This window comes from Larus michahellis, chromosome 3 (genome assembly GCF_964199755.1).
Source record: "Larus michahellis chromosome 3, bLarMic1.1, whole genome shotgun sequence".
Lineage (NCBI taxonomy): Eukaryota > Metazoa > Chordata > Aves > Charadriiformes > Laridae > Larus > Larus michahellis.
In genome coordinates, this window is record NC_133898.1 from 67,191,181 (window position 1) to 67,210,767 (window position 19,587).

Consider the following 19,587-nt stretch of genomic DNA (forward strand, 5'->3'; position numbering starts at 1 on the left):
TTGGAGCAAATGTAACAGACAGCACAGCATTGAGTCCAGCAGTTTTAAGCTGTATTCATGGTCTAGAACATCAGGGAAGTATTGTGTGATTTTGTACCCTGTTGTAAAACTGAATTTTCTGTGTCTGATTCTACGTTTCTGACTGTACAATGAAGCCATTCAAGCAGCCTTCTTGTCCCAGTGAAATATTTATTGATTTGGACACCATGTTAGAAACAAACTGAGAATTTGAATCCGCTTAGGCTGAGAAAGGGGTTTGAGCCCAGGTTTCTCACTTAACCCCAAAAATATTCTACTTTGGTTATTTTCCAAAAGATGGATACAGCTTTTAGCCATGTTTTTGTAGAAAGTGATGATCAGTTGTCTTTACGTGGAGATACCGCTCAGATTTATAATATCTAGAAAGAGGTTCAGACTGAATCCTCATTATATGCCACCTCTTTCAGTGATGAGGATGAGAAGAGCTGAAGTCTGAGAAGTAAACTACAGCGTGTCATTTTCCTAGGGATCACTCTTCTGGAGGAATTAAAGTGTCAAAGTTAAGCATGGATATTTCACTCTTACAGCTTGTCATGTAGCTGTTAGATACTCCATTAGTGAGTTTGGGTTTGGGGATTATTTTTTTTTGGTGTTTTTTTTTCGTAAAGCTGTTTACTGACTTTGATAATACACTTGGCACTTCAAAATACATTGATTTCTTAAAATACTGTAGCTTAAATATTATTTCTATGAAATCATAAGATATCTTAATCTTCATTTTTAAAAACTGGGTTCATTCATATGCAATTTTCCATATTGGTGAGATTTGTCTTGCATAGGTTAATGTCTTATAATTACAAATGTAACAGAATTTAACTTAGAATATTGTCTACTGAAATTGTCCTAGCTAAAACTATTTCTTTATCAATGCATTATTTTGGCAGTTCCCCTCAATGAGCTTCACTCGGAGGCAGGGCAATTGGGTTGTATTTCCAAAAAGTAGCTATAAATGAGGTCATCTTATTTATTAAGTAAGTGTGAGCTAAGTTCAGTAACATCCTTATTCTATGTCTAGCCAATTTTGTGGTGGCATTTTTAGTTTATAATGGCTAAGTATTATGTAAATATAGCACTGGCCAGAAGTTTACATCTTTTTAGTATTGTTAGTGTTAATAGGAGCTGACTGAAGTTGCACCCAGCTGTCATGGAAGCTGCAGAACTGATTCTAGGAGTCAAGCCAAGCAATGAAAGATGCCTTTACTCAGTAGGCGGCATGTTGACTGCACATCCTAGTGGAGATAAAACATTGGGGGAAAATAATTTTTTCTACTGGCATAATTTCTTCTTCCTAAATAATAGAGGCTAGGTAGACTTGAAAACTTCTGCTGACAATGTGACATCTATATGAGCACTTTTATTATCATACATATGTTAAGCACGGTGTATATATATATCTGTATGCCTTGGTAGTAGCAGCCATGCTACTAAAAATGTTAATGGACACCAGTCTTGAGAATCTAGATTCTGTTGAGTTCTTGGGCTTTTGTAAAAAGAAATCCTCCTAGTAGAATTAGGAGCTGTCATTGTAGATGGAAGCCTTTTTGGCTTTTTTTTTTTTAAAGGAGTAAGACAAATGTACTGAAAGCAGTTTCTAAGAGGAAGCTGCAATATTGGGATTGGGAAGTATTTTCTTTCTTCTGAAAGTGACTAAATGTTCTCAATATGAGTCTGTTAGATATTGTCTTTGGATGTTTTGTGTTTTGTTGTTAAATCCAAAAAGCAAATACTTCTTCCAGTGTCTTTAAGTGTTGATCAGGTACTGCTTTAGGATACTTTCACCTGGTTTGCCACCTTTTCCAGGAAAGGGGGGTAGCTAGTTTCAGTAAATCTTGGTGCTCTAACAGCTGCCTTTGATCCAATTTGAATTTGTTCTTATTGAAAATATTTTACTAGATTTGTATTTAGTGTTCCAAGTAAGATCTCGCCAGTATTAATACTATTTTGTAGGGTTCTTCCCCACTTCTGCTTGGTATATCTCAAATCATAGACTTTAGCAGCTGTGAATAAAGTGAATCTGTCATATTTGAAATATTGTAGTAGTCCAATAGTTGACATGTGCATCCAGTCTTCTGTTTTCAGCTGATTGATTCTCATTATGCACTTTGGTATTAATTTCCACTGTGCAAGTCATTGTATTTTGTATTTTTAAACTTGATAGTTTACCATAACCTATGTCCTAAAAGGAATCCATCTGTCTGATGCCTCCTTACATGTGTTGTCAGAATTCATCAGCATGCGATTTGGTGTGCATAAACAGTTACCTAAAGTATCAAATTAGGTCATTCCCCAAATCAGTCATTCAGGAGCATTATTAGAAACTTCCCTTCAATCCCATTGTTCCCATTCTAATACAATTCAGCTTTGTTCCTTCCGTAGCCTTAGGTTCTTGTATTAATCTTCACATTGTTGGAATTATCTTGTGTGGCACCCCACTGAAGTATGCTGAGGTTCAGGTTAAGTGTAGTGCAGTTCCTTTGTCTAGAAAACTCACAAAAATAACATCAGCCAACTGAAGTAAAATTTCTCATGCTGTGATTGATCCCTTTTCCATTTGTCTCTGTGTTTTTAATTGTTTTTTTCAAAACCTAGTCTAAAACTTTTCAAACTATTGAGGTCAGACTAACAAGTTTGTAACTGGCTGAACAGCACCCCCCTTCTCTAAAAATATGTAATGCTGCATGTGGAGAAGTTCACATTGAACCTTGGACTGTTTTGTTCTTCAGTGTGAATGCTAGTTGATTACAAAAATGCAGGTTCTGCAATGCAGTTACCATCTCTAGCATAATCTTTCTTCATGATGGATGTGTTCCCTGACTCTTATGCAGGCTGTGTGGTATCAGGACCTGGATCACAACACCCTTAGAGCTACCCTTCGGATACCATGTCTGGCTTCATTGTCTCTGGAATTCTCCTTTAGGAGGCTTTCTTCTGGCCTGAGGTGTGAGATCCAGGAAAAGGTTTATAATCTCATTTGATTCATGTATGCTTGCAATGCTCTTTTGAGGCTGAGATCCTTCCAAAGTTACTTTAGCACAGTATTGTGTTGCCTTATGCCAGTTTGACTTACCTTCACTAAGGTTCTTCTTTTGGAGACATATATTATATCCCCTTTTTGAATCAACATGCTATTTTCAGTAACTGCTTGTCAGTCCAAAAAAGTCCAAGTTCTGAGTCCTTCATAGTGTCTTGGTTTCTTAATTCCAGTTTGACAGAAATCATTATTTTTTTACAACTTCTTAAAAAATTTTTTTTAATTAAGGTTTGCTTAATTTTCGCCTGTAGGCGACAACCTTATTTTTTGATTAGTTATTGAGAAGAATGTTCTCAGCAGTTTGATTTAACATGAAAATGATAAATAGTTATTAACTATTTACATCAACATGCTTTTATTTAGATCTGTTTTGTGGAATAACGTAAAGAGGAAAAATAAATGTCATAAGATAGTAAAACCCAGAACATTGTAATTGCTATGATTTTTATTGAGGTTTGTTTGGAGAGAAATTAAAAGCTAGTGTTTTATATGTTTAAATATAGTTGCATTGAAAGTGCTAGGACAGTTTATCAAGGTAAGATTTTAATAGCAGCTGATCTAATAAGTAATACATCAACTATAGTATGTAGATGGTGAGTAAAATTGTCAAAATTCTTAAAAAGATTTCTGTTAAAATTGGTGAAATTCAAAATCGCTGAGTTATCAGTAACCCAAATTAGGGAAACTGTTGTAGTTGTTGCATGTTAGGATTTTGAAGAGCAATTAAGTTAGGTTCTGTACCCTAATGCTCTCAGAGAAATCTCATCCTGGATATTTCAGGCTTTCAAAATTACTTTCTTTTATTAGTAGATCGAACAGATGAAAGTGAACAACTACTTCCTCATCTGTGACATACTCTCATAAACTCTCAAAACACTCTCAGTTTATGAGAGTGTATGTTGCAGCTGAGGAGCACAGGTGGTTCTAATGAACATACTGTCTCTGTTTAATCAAATGTGAAGCTCAATGCAAAGTTGAAGTGGCAACTCTGTACAGCAAACCGTGTTTTCTAAGCATGAGTATATGAAAATGACAGCTGCTTACCCACTGCAAAGGCAGGTACACAGTTGATGTTAAGCTATATATAAAGGGGTGAATGAACCTGTATGTAATTACAGTTTCAATAAATCCCTACTCATTGTGTCTTTTCATGACTGCTTTTGAATCTGAGTCAATGTTTCTAGTCGTGCATCCTCCCCAGTCTTTTCTGGCGTACATCTTCATACTTTACACTTACATCGAGGTATCGGTGTTTTGGCTAAGCCATTTTATACACACACACACATATTTCTGTGTGTATACAAAAATAGATGAATATATATGTATTTTAAAAAAAGTTGAGTTTAGCTCTCCTAAGCTTCTGGTAAGCTAGATCAATGAATGCCATGAGTGGTGTGTGACAGTGACTCTGATTGCACAGGGGAAAGATAGTGCTAGAGTAACACTATCTAAATTTTGTGTAAGCTGCTTTGGGAATGTGTGCCTTGTAATAAGGTAAAGCTGAAGGTGTGGCTTGTCCCTCTTCCAGAAGCTTTGTGACATCAGAGATGGCGACACACTTTTGCTGTTTAATAATTTTGGAGTCTGTAAGCTGAAGCTCCAGATCAATTGTGTGAAATCTGTTAATGTTCAGAATTCTGCTATAACATTGGCTGGAACATTGAGAACAAGTTAATTATTTATTATGCTTGTACTTCTGATGATTTTCAGGCTTACTGAATAGTGACAGTTGTAAGCTTCATTAGGGCAAGGCTACTTCATGAGGACTATGTGTCAAGAGTTTTAATGTTCACATGGAGTTACTAGAAGTAGTGAGTGGTTTCCTTTAGGTAGACAAACTATTGTATGTTTGTCTGCCGCAGGTTTTTTTTCTGTGTCTTTCTGGACCATCTGACTTACCAGAGTAAGAATCCTGGAGTAAATGAATAGTGTCTGTTACTAAGCATAGCTTTCCCTAGGTATACTTCTGGTATTTTGTCTAAAAATTCAAACATCCTTCAAATCTTGTTTGATAAAAGATGGCTTATGTAAAAGCCAATGGAATAGGAAGCTTTTCATTGATTTCAGTGATGCATCATCATGGTTCTTAGCACCTGCTGCACTATGCTAAGCAGACTAACCATTCTACCTGCAAATGGCACTCTGGATACCCTCACTCCTTCCCCTCTTGCCCCCACATACCTGTAAGGGTAAGAATATACTGTCATCTAAAATAAACTTCTTGTCATCTAAAATAAACTTCTTGTCATCTAAAATAAACTTCTTGTCATCTAAAATAAACTTCTTGTCAAGTAAGATGCTAAGAGGAGGAATCTTCAGGCAAATTTCCCAAAGGCACGTAACTGCAACAACAAAATCTTGAACTGGTGGGAGGTACTGTGGAAAAACAGTGATTCTGACTGTGCAATCAGCTGGTCCCTGAATTAAAAGTTGAAGTGAATTAGTACTGCTTCTAGCCATTTTGTAATATTCTTTGCCAATACACATGGGCATCATTTAAATGCTTTGAATGGAAAGTTCAAAATCTTGCAGCCTAGGAGCTTATTTAAAGAAATCTGACTCAATGATCAGAACTTTCAGAAAATACTTCAGTTGCAGAATCAACCAGGCTGGCCCTGTGTTCCAGGAAAAAGGAAAATGAGAGTGGGGGAAAAAAGTGACAGTTTATATCAATGTGTTAGAAAGTAACCAATCATCATGGCCCTAAAACTTTTTTGTTAGGATGTGTATATGTACTTTCCTTGGAGAAAAGCTTGTTTATGGCACTTTCTCATTGAGTCTTAGACTTTTGCGGATGTAATATTGATTAAAAAGCATAATGACCTTTGAGTATTTGGTAAAGTAAACCAGTTCACTTTTGGGAATCATGTGAAAGTCTACATACGGTCTGGCTGTTTGTACTTGGTAGGATGTTAAGAGTTGTTAACACAGAGAAACAAAATTTTTTTTGTCTATTGATGAAACGGATTTTGAGATTTTTAGCTTTGTTTTTACTTTTCAGGAAACTCGGGAATTCAAGCTTTGCTTTCTTGTTGTACTTGTTTTCGCTAATACAATTTAGTTCAAACTGGGAGAATCTAGCAAACAGAAATTGCAAAAGATCTAGATACAGGGAGGAAATTACTTTCTACTATATAAATACTTTGTAAAATATAAGTTTTTCCTTTATATTTTTTTTTAAATGAAATAATCTAGTAATTTGAATGTCTTAGGTGGAAATGGCACATGTGATTCTCTGTTTTCCTACCTGTTCAGGGAGAATAGAGTACAATGAGGGATTAAAGAGAAGATTGAGCCTTACATCAGGGCAAGTTACCTTGTAATCTGTACAGCAGAGAAATAGATGGCATAATTCTTTGAAAAAATTACATCTATGTTTTTGCATATTAAAAAGAAAAAAATGATGCGGCCTGTCTAGTGATTTTTTTTTCAGTGTCTAATTCTGGTTTGTTTTTTAAATGAAAATAACTGATTGTGAATCACTTGATGAAAATTAGGTATGATAATAAGTTGTACAGTAAGTAATCTTTTCTTTTGAGACCTGGGTTCAAATGCAACTTTTATCACAAGTGAAAGTAACTCTTATAATCTAGTTTCCTTTGTAGCTAAGTCATTTAACTTGGCATTGCTGTTTTCTTAAGAATGCCAAGTTAAAAGTATATTAGATGATGCTGTTTGAAGTGAATGTGTCCAGTGCAAGTCATATTGTATCTGAGTTCTCCTGTTCCCTCATTCTAATAAGTACTAAAATTTTCACTCTCTAAAATAAGAATTTAACTGCAGTGATGGTTGTTCCTAGAAATAATGGTTTTAGATAGGCTTTTATGTATTTAGTTATTTAGTAAAAAACTTAAAAGGTTCCTTTGTTTTATTAGGAGTCCACATCTCCAGTTGTTTCACCACAGCAATCCCCACCAACCTCTCCACATACATGGAGGAAGCACAACCGCCATCCCAGCGGAGGGAATAATGAACGACCTCTTGCTGGACCTGGGCCTTTTTGGGCTCCATTTAGTGAAGCACAACCAGGTATAAATGTCTTCTGTTATGCTTCAGCTGTAACCCAAAGTTATGGAATTCTTAAATAAGTATATTAAATGAGTTTAGGGCAGTTGATATTTTCCAGTCCTGGAAACTTTCTTGCAGATTCAAATGTTCATGTTGATGGCAGCACTGTGGAATCTGTGGTCTTGCACATGGTGAATCCATTTCTTAGTGTGTTATGGGAAACGCTTAAAGTTTGGAGGGAGGGAAAGAGAGTATGAAGGTTTCCCAGTGGAAAGTTTTCTAATACAAAACTGACATCCTATTGAAATTGTGCAGGAATACCCAAAATGTGGGTATAAAAGTGTCAGTATACCCAAAAATGTGGGAAGCTCAAGGGAAAGCAGCAGATAATGTATTGTTTGTTTGAATTATGTTTCTGGTAGAATAGATGAATTGTCAGAACAACTAATTCTCTTAAAAGTTTTTTTGCTTTCTTGAAAGTTTATGTAAGTGTAACTGAAGCTACTGTATCTCCAATCTGTCAAGGTAGAACCACTGGTTTCAGTACAGCTTTTCATCCTTTATTGTTCTTTGTTTAACATGAAGACCCTCCCTGTTGTTTTAGCACTGTGTTCAGATTTAAAAAGCTTTCCCCTTAATATCTCATTTCAAAAAGTTCTGTTTTCTGATATCTGATAGACTTAATAAATATGGGAACAGCAGAGCAATTCTAATTCAGGTTCTCTTTTTGATGATACTGATAAATAATACCTTGCATGTTGTAGGCTGTAGATTCAGATTGAACTGTGTTTGGTTTATTTCAGTTGTGATACTACAAAATTCATCTGTTACCTTTTCAATTTATTGTCACTCGGTAGTTATAAGCATCCATGGAGGACCAGTGATTCTGTTGTTAGAATTGGTTGGATAAGGAAATAAAACTTACTTTAGAAGTGAAGTGGGTTGTATGCAGAGGTTTATGTCGGTGTCCTGAACATTGTTTGCTAGTAAGTGCTAGTCAATTCAGAATAAAAAAATAAAGATTATTAGTCTGCTTATTGCATATATGATCACTTCTAAGAGTTCAGTCCAGGCATTGTAATTTTGTAGCAGTCAAGTTATTGACCTTTTTCTTGCATAGTTTAGTTGATTTGCTTTTCTTGCAAGCTGAAATACAAGTTTGTCTGGTAGATGACTTCTAACTTGTGAAGGTTTTCTAACTTACGAAGTCAAGGACTCTGGGAAAGTATGCAAACTATTCCTACTCTTGAAGAGTTCAACATTGTCCTCTTAACGTGGTATTACAAGTTTATTTTAATATTTCAGTTTGGGGATGCTTTCCCTGTGCTGTCTAATGGATAAATTCTTTCAGTAGTTGTCTGAAAACATTTATGAACTAGCTCAATATTAATTGATTTTATATTCCACACTGAAACACATTCATAGTGTGTTTAAAGTAATTTGGAGATACTGTTACAGAAGGATTGTCTGTTCTGCCAATGCTAATGATAGAGTGGATTTTTATAAATTAGTTTAACAAAAATTGTCATCCTGAATCACTGTGGGTGGTTCTTTGGCACTGCAGGTGATTAATTATTCCTGTGAATTTCAACTGTTCTAGACAGGTCGTCATTCTTTTTCCCTCTCTTGAACCTACTTTTTAAGGATAGTATTTTGTAGAAAAATGTTCTGCTGGCACTTAGGTAGAATCAGATAGGCTGTTGGTTACTTAAAAATCAGCTTTGCAAGCTCATCTTGATTTCAATGCAGGATGTTCTTGAGAAATTAGGTACCTTGCAAGTACATGATATTTTCAGTAGGATTTAAGGCAGGACTATACCATTTCACTTGTGATCCAAGAAAAATAAGAACCCAGGTCTCTCTGCTTGTATTTCACATCATGCGAAACATTGTTTGAGGGTAATGGGATTGTCAACAGAAAGCATGGAACCTCAAGTGTGAAAATGTTTCTTGATGGGTCTAATAATAAGCAGCATGTTGCCTTAAACCAGAAGGACAAAAATCAAAACATAAATCTTTTGTTTGGAAAAAGATATGTTTAAACAGGAAGATTCTTACTTATGCGTAGGACGCTTCATTGCATCAGCATACTCCCACCATAAACAAAATTAAATAGTGCTTTCTGTATCAATTTGGGCTGTAGAATAATTATTAGATAATGACTCCGTTGTTGTTTTTTAAAAATCTTACACCTTGTCTTGTATCAGAAGTCTTAAGGATAACTTACAGCTGTAGCTCTCAATTTCTTGAGGAAGAAAACCTGTTCTGATCTCAACAGAGCAAAAGAATTTGTATTTTACAATTTTTTTTGCCACTGTGTTCAGTAATTCAGTTAGGATAGTGTTAGTGATCATAAGTAGCTGGACTCTGAGGCACTGTCAGGACTAGGTCAGTGTGTTTACACACATGAAATCTGAAGCTGAGGCTTGTTACCATCTTTCTTCAAGACTTTTTACAAAAAGAGACTCAAAGGGTGCATGTATTTTACTTTAATATCAAGAGTTCAAAGTTCAGTGACAGACATTGGTCACTTGTGGAGAATCATGTTTATAGTTCCTTCAGGTCTCATCTTTAAATGTCAGAGTCAATTCTATTAAAACCTGAGTCTCTCAAGGCTTCCAGGTGTCTTTGATTTAACAGTTTAAGATAAAGCTGTTCAAAAATCATGTTATGCCTTAGTTCTGGCTTGCATATCTGGTCTAGATCAGTCTTCATAGAATAGTACAGTGGATGAGTGAACCCCTTGTAGGAAACAGAATTGTATATGAGATGAGAGCCTCCTGTTCCTATAGTTACAAGAGAAAAAAACCCAAAACTCCCTGCTTTTACATTTTCAGCTCATTTTGCACCACAGCTTCAGCTGCTGGAAGGATGCTGGCTGTGACAAACTTAGGAGTAAGAACCCCATCCTCACTTCAAATAATAGTTGAGTAGCATGTCAGAATATGGGCTAGAAATTATGTTTTATGACCTTGTAATCTATTCAGAGTGGAAGCAAAGCAGAGCATTTATGTTGGCGGTATCGAAATAATGATTTCAAACTAGTAAAAAAAAAAACCTAGTCTTCTGTTCAGTCATAGGACCTCTGTTAGATTTCTTTGTCGTTACATCAAAGTTCTGTTTTGATGTCTGAATCTGTATAAGAACTTGCAGCCATAAGCCACACTTCTTTTTCTTCATTGGAAGAGATTTTGCTGCAGTTCATGAAGTCAAGAATCAGAAAACTCCATGGAGAGAAATGGAACATGTTTACTATACTAACAGTTCACTTGCATCTTTAGAGTCCTGAGATATTTACTGTGCTTGCAGGGAACAAAATAGTCCTTTGTCTCCTAGTTACTGCTTCAATAACTGCTGATAATTGGCCTTGTTACAGGTTAAAAACTATTCTTACCTGAATGTGATTATTAAGGGAGGGAAGAGCTCTACAGCATTTTGTCTTATTGCCAAAATTGTACTCGCTTTCTGGCTTTGTTTCATCACAAATTGGTGGTAAGGTGAACTCTTGCTAGTTTACAAAGTTAGTTGAAAATGTAGTTCTCTGAGTAAACCCACATTTGTATAGTTATTGAAAAATACAAGCTACTCAGACCATTTCTTACACTTAAATCTGTAGCTTAAAGTGAGGGGTTAACTTTTATCCCAAAGGAAATAATCATTTTCCACAAGTTATCAATGTATTGGTAAGATATTCAAGCTAGAAGAGAAGGATACAGAGAAGCCACAGGAATTCAAGTTAGATCTTCATGCTAAACATAGCGCATTAGACTTCACCAGCTAGTTCAAATCTGATAATTGGTTTTAGGCCTACAACCGTTCAGAGTGCTGATAATGGTGTTCTCACTGATAAAAATACACAGAGACCGTTGGAGGTAGTTTCTTCCTTGGGTTGCAAATCATAAAAGAAAAATACACTGATTGTTCTGAGTCTTCTCTGTGGCCCAGTTTTATTGCACCATCCCTTCTACGTCAGTGTTCCCAGTCTGGTTTTGTAGTTTGAGAAGGAAGTGAGGGGTGCCTATCTCTAATTCAAATGTCAATTAGATGTAGTTTTAATGATTCGAGAATTGAGTTACTGGCTGGTGGCAGTCCATGAGTATGTCTGTAGATCCAGTTACTAGTAAAGTAATCGTTCTCCAGTGTTCTTCAGCCTTCCTGTACTGTGTCTTAAAACATTGCATCACAGAGTGAGTAACAGGAACAGTAAATAAAGCGTATTCTTTGTGGGATGATTTGAACAGAAAGGAAGCAGTTCTTGTAGTACTTGTAAAGTACTCTGAAGGTATGACAGTTTGATGCTGCTGGCATCTCCATTGCTGTCAAAGTACTGTTTTGGAAGAGGTGATGTGCTAAGTGAGGTACAAGCTGAACTGTACTAAGATGAGCTGTTGGGAGAAGTAAAGGCAGAGTAAACATATGTAAGGCTAGTGGTAATTATGTCAGTGTCTAAGGGGCAGAGAAGGGGGGAGCCATTGTATCAAAAGTAAAATTTGAGCGTGGCATATCCATGGGAGAGAGGTGAAGGACTTGTCTGAGTCTGTCTGTTAGCCCTGTGCTGAAGGAGACCAGGTGGAGGGAGGCTGAAGTTTTCTGCATGTTTCTTTCCAGTGTTTTAGAGTTAGGTCAGCTACTGAAGAATTGGCCCCAAGGCAAAAAGCATTGTCGAACACGTTGCCTTTATTATCAACAATTTTGGATAAAGTCACTAGGAGCTCCAGGCCACATCAGGGGCTTCCAGAAGTGGAGGACAAATTTGGGAACAAAAGGAGTAGTTAATAGTGGCTTTTTATACTACTAAAGCTAACTTTAAAAACAAAACAACAAAAAACCCAAACAAAACAAAAAAAAAATCCAAAACCCTTGGTGGTATTCTCATATTTTGATGAAATTGAGAAATAATGTAACCTCTCAATTTTGTATATTTGACTTATCTCCTTCTTCAAAAAAAATCTTTCTCCCCCGGAAATCTCAATTTTTGTTCTATGTAATGCAAGATTAAATGTGTTGTGCATAATTATGGCTATTGTATGTAGGAGAAGAGCAAAGATAAAGCAGTTCTAAGCATTTCTTTTATTACCTTCTCCTAGGAAAAAGGTCATTTATGGAGTGAAAGACTAATTGCATACTGGCAGATATTAAATAGCAATCTTGTATACTAACAGTGCTACTGTTACTTTAGATGTTAGCCCTCAGTGTGCCTCGCTGATTCTCAGATTTCCTGCACTCTGTTTACTGCAGATTGTGTATTAGTAGTATCATCAGTCTCCAAGAAACTGAAATTGTTTATATTTGTCAGCTTCATAAATAGATTGCCTATATATAAATGGACTTCTCATAGCAATATTATTTAGTCAACCTCTTGACAATAAATTCTTGGGGTCTATTGCTTCAATTTAGATCTTAGTGGCAGGATTAAAATTATGACATTAATGTCATCTTTCTTGTCTGTGGATTGTGTGGAGGGTTTACAGAAACTCACAAGAAGTTGATCTGCATTTTAAAAGAAAATCTGCTTCTATATATGAGGCAGAAATTCCTATCTAATTATGACTTTATTTGATGTATTTCAAGAGAAAGCATTTAGTTGTGCAAGAAGAGTAGATTAAAGTAATCAGTTTCACAGCTGCTGTTTGGATTTAAGGAGTTCAGCATTTCTTTTAGGTGTCAAAGAGTAGAATGGAGTCCTGGGATTCTTCTAGGCTTGTTCTAGATGGTTTACTTCCCTTCTGATCAGTTCCTTAAATTTTTAATTTGCAACTGCAATTTCAGAGAATTTTGAGGGTTTTGTACATAGAGCAGTAGGTGGACAAATCTTTCTATAGTTGCTTCATTGTTATTTTAATACTAAGACATTGAACATCGGCAGTACTTCAGAAGTAGCTTATAACAAGGCAGTGAGTGAATCTCAATTACTGTGTTCCAGATAGAGTGCTGACATCTGCAATGTATTAACTATATGGATGCCTTTTACTGTTCTTGGCCTGTTTTTAAGCAACTGAGTTAAGTTAGTCTAGAAATAAATTAGAAAAAAAACTTCTGTGCCGAAAAGCCTGATTCTTAAGAGGAATTTTCAAGGCTTTGTTTTTTGAATGGCAAACTAAAACCTAAAAAAGGAAACAAGTTTAATAATAATGACAATAAAGTTGTGTGTTAATATTGTATGCCACTTTTAAATAGCTGATTGTCCATACAAGGTGTCGCTCAGTGCGGTGAAGTGAAAATGGAGTATTAGTTAACTCATTCAAAACCCATTAAATGGGTAAAACCCAATTTACATTTTACACATGTTGCAATAATCTTGTTCCTCACTTCTGTCTTTTTAGTACATATTTAAGATGACCTAATGTAAAAATCTACAGGAGTGAGTTGTCAGGAGGTGGGCTTTGTCAGCTTGGTGCGATTTGGTTTCCATTTTCTTACCATTCTAAAAGTGTTTATGTGCCTGACAGGAGCATGTGTTTCAGGATATTTTTTTTTTTTACTGCTTTCCATACCATAGTTCTTACTCAGTTTTCGAGGTTGTTTTTTGAAAAGGAAATGTTTCTTCTACTTTCAGGCTCATCTACTTCTAGTGATCCCATATGGTCTGGCCATTCACCACCACCCCATCAAGAAAACTGGGTCAGTTTTGCAGATACCCCACCAACCAGTGCTCTTTTAGCCATGCATCCTGCTTCTGTCCAGGTGTGACACTTTATTGGTATTTGATTTGCTTCATTCAGATTAATGTTGCAGTCCTTTTTTTTATATATATATAATTTTCATTGCAGATGTTTACTCCATATCTGTGCAGTAGTCTGTTCAGTGCTCTTTACCCAACAGATACTTGTTTCATTGAGTTGACTTAATTTGGAATGATTAACTGAAAGCTACTAATTTAAAAAAATGTCAAAAATTATGGCTTTAAAACATTTGTGTTTAGCTTTTTTGCATTTGTGCCATTTTTTTTTCCTGCTTACATATCTGCAGTCATGCCTATCCATATGTATCAGTGTGCAAAAATATCCTGCCATTTTCCTGTAGATGCAATCTGATGATAGTTTCCTGCAGTCGTTAAACTACTTTGAGATTTAACTATGCTTTATTTTTTGAAGGCAAGAAGTTGAGAATTCATAGAAGCATTTTAGGTAGATAATACTGAGGAAAAATATTTCATTTCAGGACCAGACAACAGTACGAACTGTAGCATCAGCTACAACAACAAATGAAATTCGTAGGCAATCAAGTAGTTATGATGACCCCTGGAAAATAACTGATGAACAAAGGCAGTATTATGTTAATCAGTTTAAAACCATTCAACCTGATCTAAATGGATTTATACCAGGTAAGTTACTCTTTAAAAAATATAACTGTGGGTGCAGCAGTTTTGTTACAAAGACTTTGTTATGTACTTAGGTTTGCGTACCATTTTGAAGAAAGTTCTGCGTTTTACTGCTAATGGTCTGGTAAACGCTAGTGTAATTCAAGAAAGGACTTGAAACCAATTTGCCTTTTTCCTTCTTTAAACTCCAGTAATTAGTGCCATTTTCCCAAAACCTTTGCTAAATAGCTCATTTTCTTTACCATAGCTCTGAGTCTTCTAATGATTTAACTTGCTCTAAGTATCAAAAATGGTTATTATAATTTTTCAGGATCTGCAGCTAAGGAATTTTTCACTAAGTCAAAACTACCTATTCTTGAACTTTCTCATATTTGGTAAGTGTTATGTGTCTTTATTTGGGGTAATTATTTAGAAAGATGACAGCTATTGGGCAGTCATCTAATAATCTACTTACTAGAAGGTGCTACTAGTACTCTAGTATGTTCAGTCCTACTCATATTTATGCCAATATTACTTAGCGGGCTTTAATGGGTGACGGCTGGCACTATTTGCAAGGCATTTTGAGCTTATGAAGAAATTTCAAACACTTCAGAGTAATTATTTGGGGTTTTTATTGTTAAAGATGCATTTACATTTAAATAGTTAATTCTTTATCTATATTTACTTATTCAAGTCTTAAGTTTAAATGAAATGTAGAGATGCAAATATTTTTAAATGCACTTACTGGGACTTGATGACAAATTTAGCTTTGACGTGCAAAGCTTGTTTTTCATTGTATTCTGGAATTTGTTCTGCATCATTGCATGCTGTCATTAAATGGCTTGCTTTGGCAGACTTAATCTTTCTTTCAGTGTAATGATTTCTAATTCAGGTATTTTCCCATTTAAAGTAAATTACATTGCCTCAACATTATCTTTTCTATAGTATACTTTGCCAAAAATCTGAGGCCAATAATATTGTGTAGTGTTGTCTCAAATGAGTTAAAAACCTGGAGAGATAAAAGTAGGTTAAAATGATCTTTAAGCTCGAAGAACTGTTATTAATGAAGGCTCATCCTTTTGAAGAGTAAAGCATGTAGTGCTAATATGAAGTGTTTAATAGGGTAAAATGAACTGTAAACTGCATTCTTTGATCTTCGAAGTAGCATAACAGAAGTATGACTTTTGGAAATAAAATAAACTTAAGAAACTGTATTTATGCTAAGTTTTCCTTTCTAGGGAACTGTCAGATTTTGATAAAGATGGTGCACTGACATTGGATGAGTTCTGTGCTGCATTTCATCTGGTAGTTGCTAGGAAGAATGGGTATGATTTGCCAGAAAAGTTACCTGAAAGTTTAATGCCCAAACTGATTGATTTGGAAGATTCAACAGGTAAGACATGCTTCAACACAAATTTTGCTATTTTCAAATTATTGTATAGTTGTTGCAGTATATCAGCAGATATTTATAGGTTTGTATGAGCATAACGCATTAGTCACTATGAAGTAAAGCAATGTGCAATTTTTAGAAATCCTAGTACTTAGAGCTAATCTGAGCATGTACTTGTTTCTGTATAGGGAGAGCTATTTGGGAACACTACACATATTGACCATTACATTTGGAAATATTGCCTGTGTCCTTTGAAGGTTAAGGAAAAAAAGAATTCTCGCAGTGTGGATTTTGTTCATGATCAGCTATTATATTCCAAATTCCCAATCCAGCCATACTTCAAACTTGCTTTCAAGTGAATATGCTTTCTGTTCACCCTCACTTCTGCAAATATGACACAAGTTTCTAAGTCTGAAGGTATTTAGAAAATATTCCCAGATTCAATGCTAGAGGTAGGACTGTGTAGTTTAAAAGTATAGGATCAGTAGCACAGATTTTTTTTTTTCCAATTCTACTCCTAACTTGACAGCAGGGTTTATCTTCCATTGCTTTGGCGTTTAATCTTGCCTTGCATAGTCCTTTACCTTTGGATGCTCCCAGACAAACCATTGAATGTATGAGTTTCGCTTGTTAATATGTACCAAAACCTCAGTCCCATAACTAAAAAGCAAACTACTGTTCCATGTGAAAGTGGTGTTTAAAAACAGGATGTTTGTGACCATCTTCCTTTTTTATTTCAAAACAGATAAACAAAACTGAATATTTTAAAACTGCTTTAGATTACTTTTTAACAAGCAGTCTTTGCTTGGAAAATCAGGTTATGCTGTGGGTGCACAGGTACTGTGACTTCTAGAATTTTATTTCTTTTTACTAAATACTTCAAAGGGGTTCTCTTCATACTGTGTTTGTAGGGTGTCAAAGACTTTCTTCTGTCAATTATTGATGAGTTCTTAAACTAGATACTCTGGCTCTTACTACTTCTGCTTTAATGATTAAACTGTTTTCTGTGGGAGTCTCTTGGCTCCTCAGAGAACCTTTACAACAGCGGTCAGCCGCAACTGAAGTGTTTTCAGTATGAGTAAACATGTACCTGGTCTTCCACTGCCTTTATTGGTAGTAGACTTCAAGGCTTTTATCATTTAACTGAAGTTGTCTGGAAACTTTATAAATGGGATATTAAACCAAAAAGTGTTATGTGTATGTTTTTTATTATTTTACAGACAAACTTTGACTTATTTTCATGAGGTACAAAGTGGTCTTAAAAGTAGTTTTTCCTGAAATTTAAAAAGTAGTTAAAAAAAAAAGTTTTTGTATTTATTTTTTTCTTAATTTGGGCCACCAGTATTGGAAATAGCTAATCTGTTCTAGCACCTAGCACAATTTATCAACAAAACTTGTATGTTAAATTATTTTAGGAGAAGCTATTGACATAGCTTTAGTTGTAGTTAACAACAGTCCAACTCACCAATATACATTTACTATTTTAATCTAATTCAGAAGTTACTCAGAGGTCTATGTGCGGACTAATGTGCATGATAAATTACATGGGTTCAACATAAGGACTGTAAATCAGCCTAGAAAGATCAACCAGTTAAATTTCTGTAATAATTCTTTCTTTGCAGTTCCTATAAAAGCTGTATTTCAATAAAACTTGCTTCCAACAGCCTTCTCAGAAATAGACACTGTTAAATATGGCACCGGAGTGTCTTCTTGAGTGCACTTTTTTCATTGGCTACAACTTTCTCAAAGAAATAAATTGTTAGATTTTCTACTGACTGAAGCCACAGTGTGAATAACATACTTTAAAACTGTTCAAGAAGGTGAATTACTTGAATGTCGTCTTAAACCAGTGTGCAAGATAGCACTTCATTTCAAAAGTGTTGACAGTACCCTTACTAATTCTATCCTTTTGTTAGAAAATTTCCCCTTGATCTTCCACGCTTCTGCTCTGTGCTTGAAACTTGCTGCCTCTTCCCATTTTGACTTTTGAACTAGTGGCCAGCAGAAAGAAAAGTATCAGAGGGCTCCCTGCACCCTATGTCTCTGTTCAGACAGGGGGACGGTGGTCTACTCTGGTCTACTTTGGCAACCTGTCCCTCATCAGCCCCTATTATGTGCCTCTATATCAGCCTCTATTATGTGACCAACTGCAAGTGTCCCAAACCTGTTAACATATTGGTCTTGTCTTACGTCTGGTTTTGTGACCAGGGATATGTATTTATCTCACATGACATAGACCTATTGTATAATAAAGCATTTATATAGTTGGTTATTTTTTCTGGTATAGCGCTACGTCTCTACAGAGTTTTAATAGAAAAAATGTTAAGTGGGGTGCTAATATCTTTCTGATGAGACCAGGGAGAGGAATTAGATGTTTTAAGTTCTTGAAATCATGTGGTAATTCTACAATATATTTGAATGATTTTAGTATTTTGAATTGGTTTGTATATTTCAAAGAAATATTTGGATTGTAGCAGCTCCACTTAAGATTTAACATTGTGTTGTGGTATTTGTAGATAGATAATGTCAGCTTTTCAGAATGAGCAAGATTTGTCTGCATAAGAACAGCCTGTAGAAGAAAATTGCAGTGAATGAAAACGGGAGCATGAAGTCATGCAGTTGTACAAATACGTCTCTAAGTGCTTATACATTTATTTTGTGAATTGAATACTGTTGATAACATCTGCATCTGTCTTGGCAGAATTTAATCTGCAGCTGAAAAGAGTACTAGTCTCTCTTCCTGTTATGTAAATAACTGTAAATATTTCCCTTTAAATTTAATCTCAGTTAGTAAAAGCTACCAAGCCTTTACAAAACTCAAAGCAAGTTTTTGCTTTTCTGTGAATTTGTTTTTTGTTTGGGCTGCTGCAACAATGCCACTTCTTTGTACGAAAAAGTATCTGCCATGTTATGTGTCTTACTCAATTAACTCTGAAGTTTTCTTACCCATAAGACACCTGAAGAAAGTCTTATTCACGTTTCATGTAGACACTTGCAAAATTCCATGAATTATGGGTAGCTGCGTAGTCTGTCCACAGCAGTTTTCAGTCTTATCTTTTGACCTCGCGTTTAACACTAGTAGTTAGTTCAGTTATCTAGTGCACCACTGCTGAAATGAGAATTTTGAGTGTGTTTAACTCATTAGAAAACTTTTATTCATATTACTCTTCAGAGCAATTGCTATGCAGTATGCATTCCCAAAACTTTACCACTGGCATATTTTGAACTTAGTATATTATTTTGCGTACAATGACCACAGTATGTCATCTTGACTACTTGGTGCCATCATTGTGTCTGTAAATATCGGCTTGATGTAGCCTGAAGCAGGTATTGGATGCAGTTTCTATCTGGAACAATTTGTAAAGCTATTTTCCCTAAAGGATGGTAGTGCAAGATGCTAGGCAATGTTTTGGGAACATTGAATCTCAACCTGATGTCTGACTATTTACAGGAAGTTTAAAAGAGTTTTGAAATTTTGAGTTACTGGTTTCTGTGTGTGGCTTTTTTCATGCCAGTAGCACCTCAATTGCTCCTGGTCTCAAGGTGGGACAATTAATTTATTTCTGGACTTCAGTGTTTTGGTTGTTCTTTTTAGGCTGTGCCTCTTGCTGTCCCCAGCAGCACCTTGGAGACAGCAATGGCTTGTTGTCAGTTTTCAATGATGCGGTTGGTCACCATCAGCTATTCAGGTGTTTCCAGTTCAGTTTGACACTGTATTTGTTAAGAGTTTCTTCTGAATGGAAGACGGCAGGTGGAATATTGAGCTGTCATAGCAGAAGAGCACACTCAGCTCTTCAGGAGCCTGAAACCAGTCCTTGT

General features: G+C 35.6%; 1 protein-coding gene across 21 annotated transcripts in view; it reads left to right on the plus strand.

Moving 5' to 3' along the window:
* REPS1 (RALBP1 associated Eps domain containing 1) overlaps nt 1-19,587 on the plus strand; it is a 63,703-nt gene that overhangs the window by 23,633 nt on the left and 20,483 nt on the right. For 17 of the 21 annotated variants that reach the window (XM_074580566.1, XM_074580582.1, XM_074580568.1 and 14 more), the window contains exons 4-8: nt 6,946-7,099; nt 13,635-13,762; nt 14,240-14,402; nt 14,710-14,773; nt 15,617-15,771. In XM_074580566.1, the coding sequence (XP_074436667.1) occupies nt 6,946-7,099; nt 13,635-13,762; nt 14,240-14,402; nt 14,710-14,773; nt 15,617-15,771 (664 nt within the window). The remainder of the gene's footprint in view (nt 1-6,945; nt 7,100-13,634; nt 13,763-14,239; nt 14,403-14,709; nt 14,774-15,616; nt 15,772-19,587) is intronic. The other 4 variants (XM_074580575.1, XM_074580576.1, XM_074580578.1 and 1 more) reach the window with 1 other exon arrangement.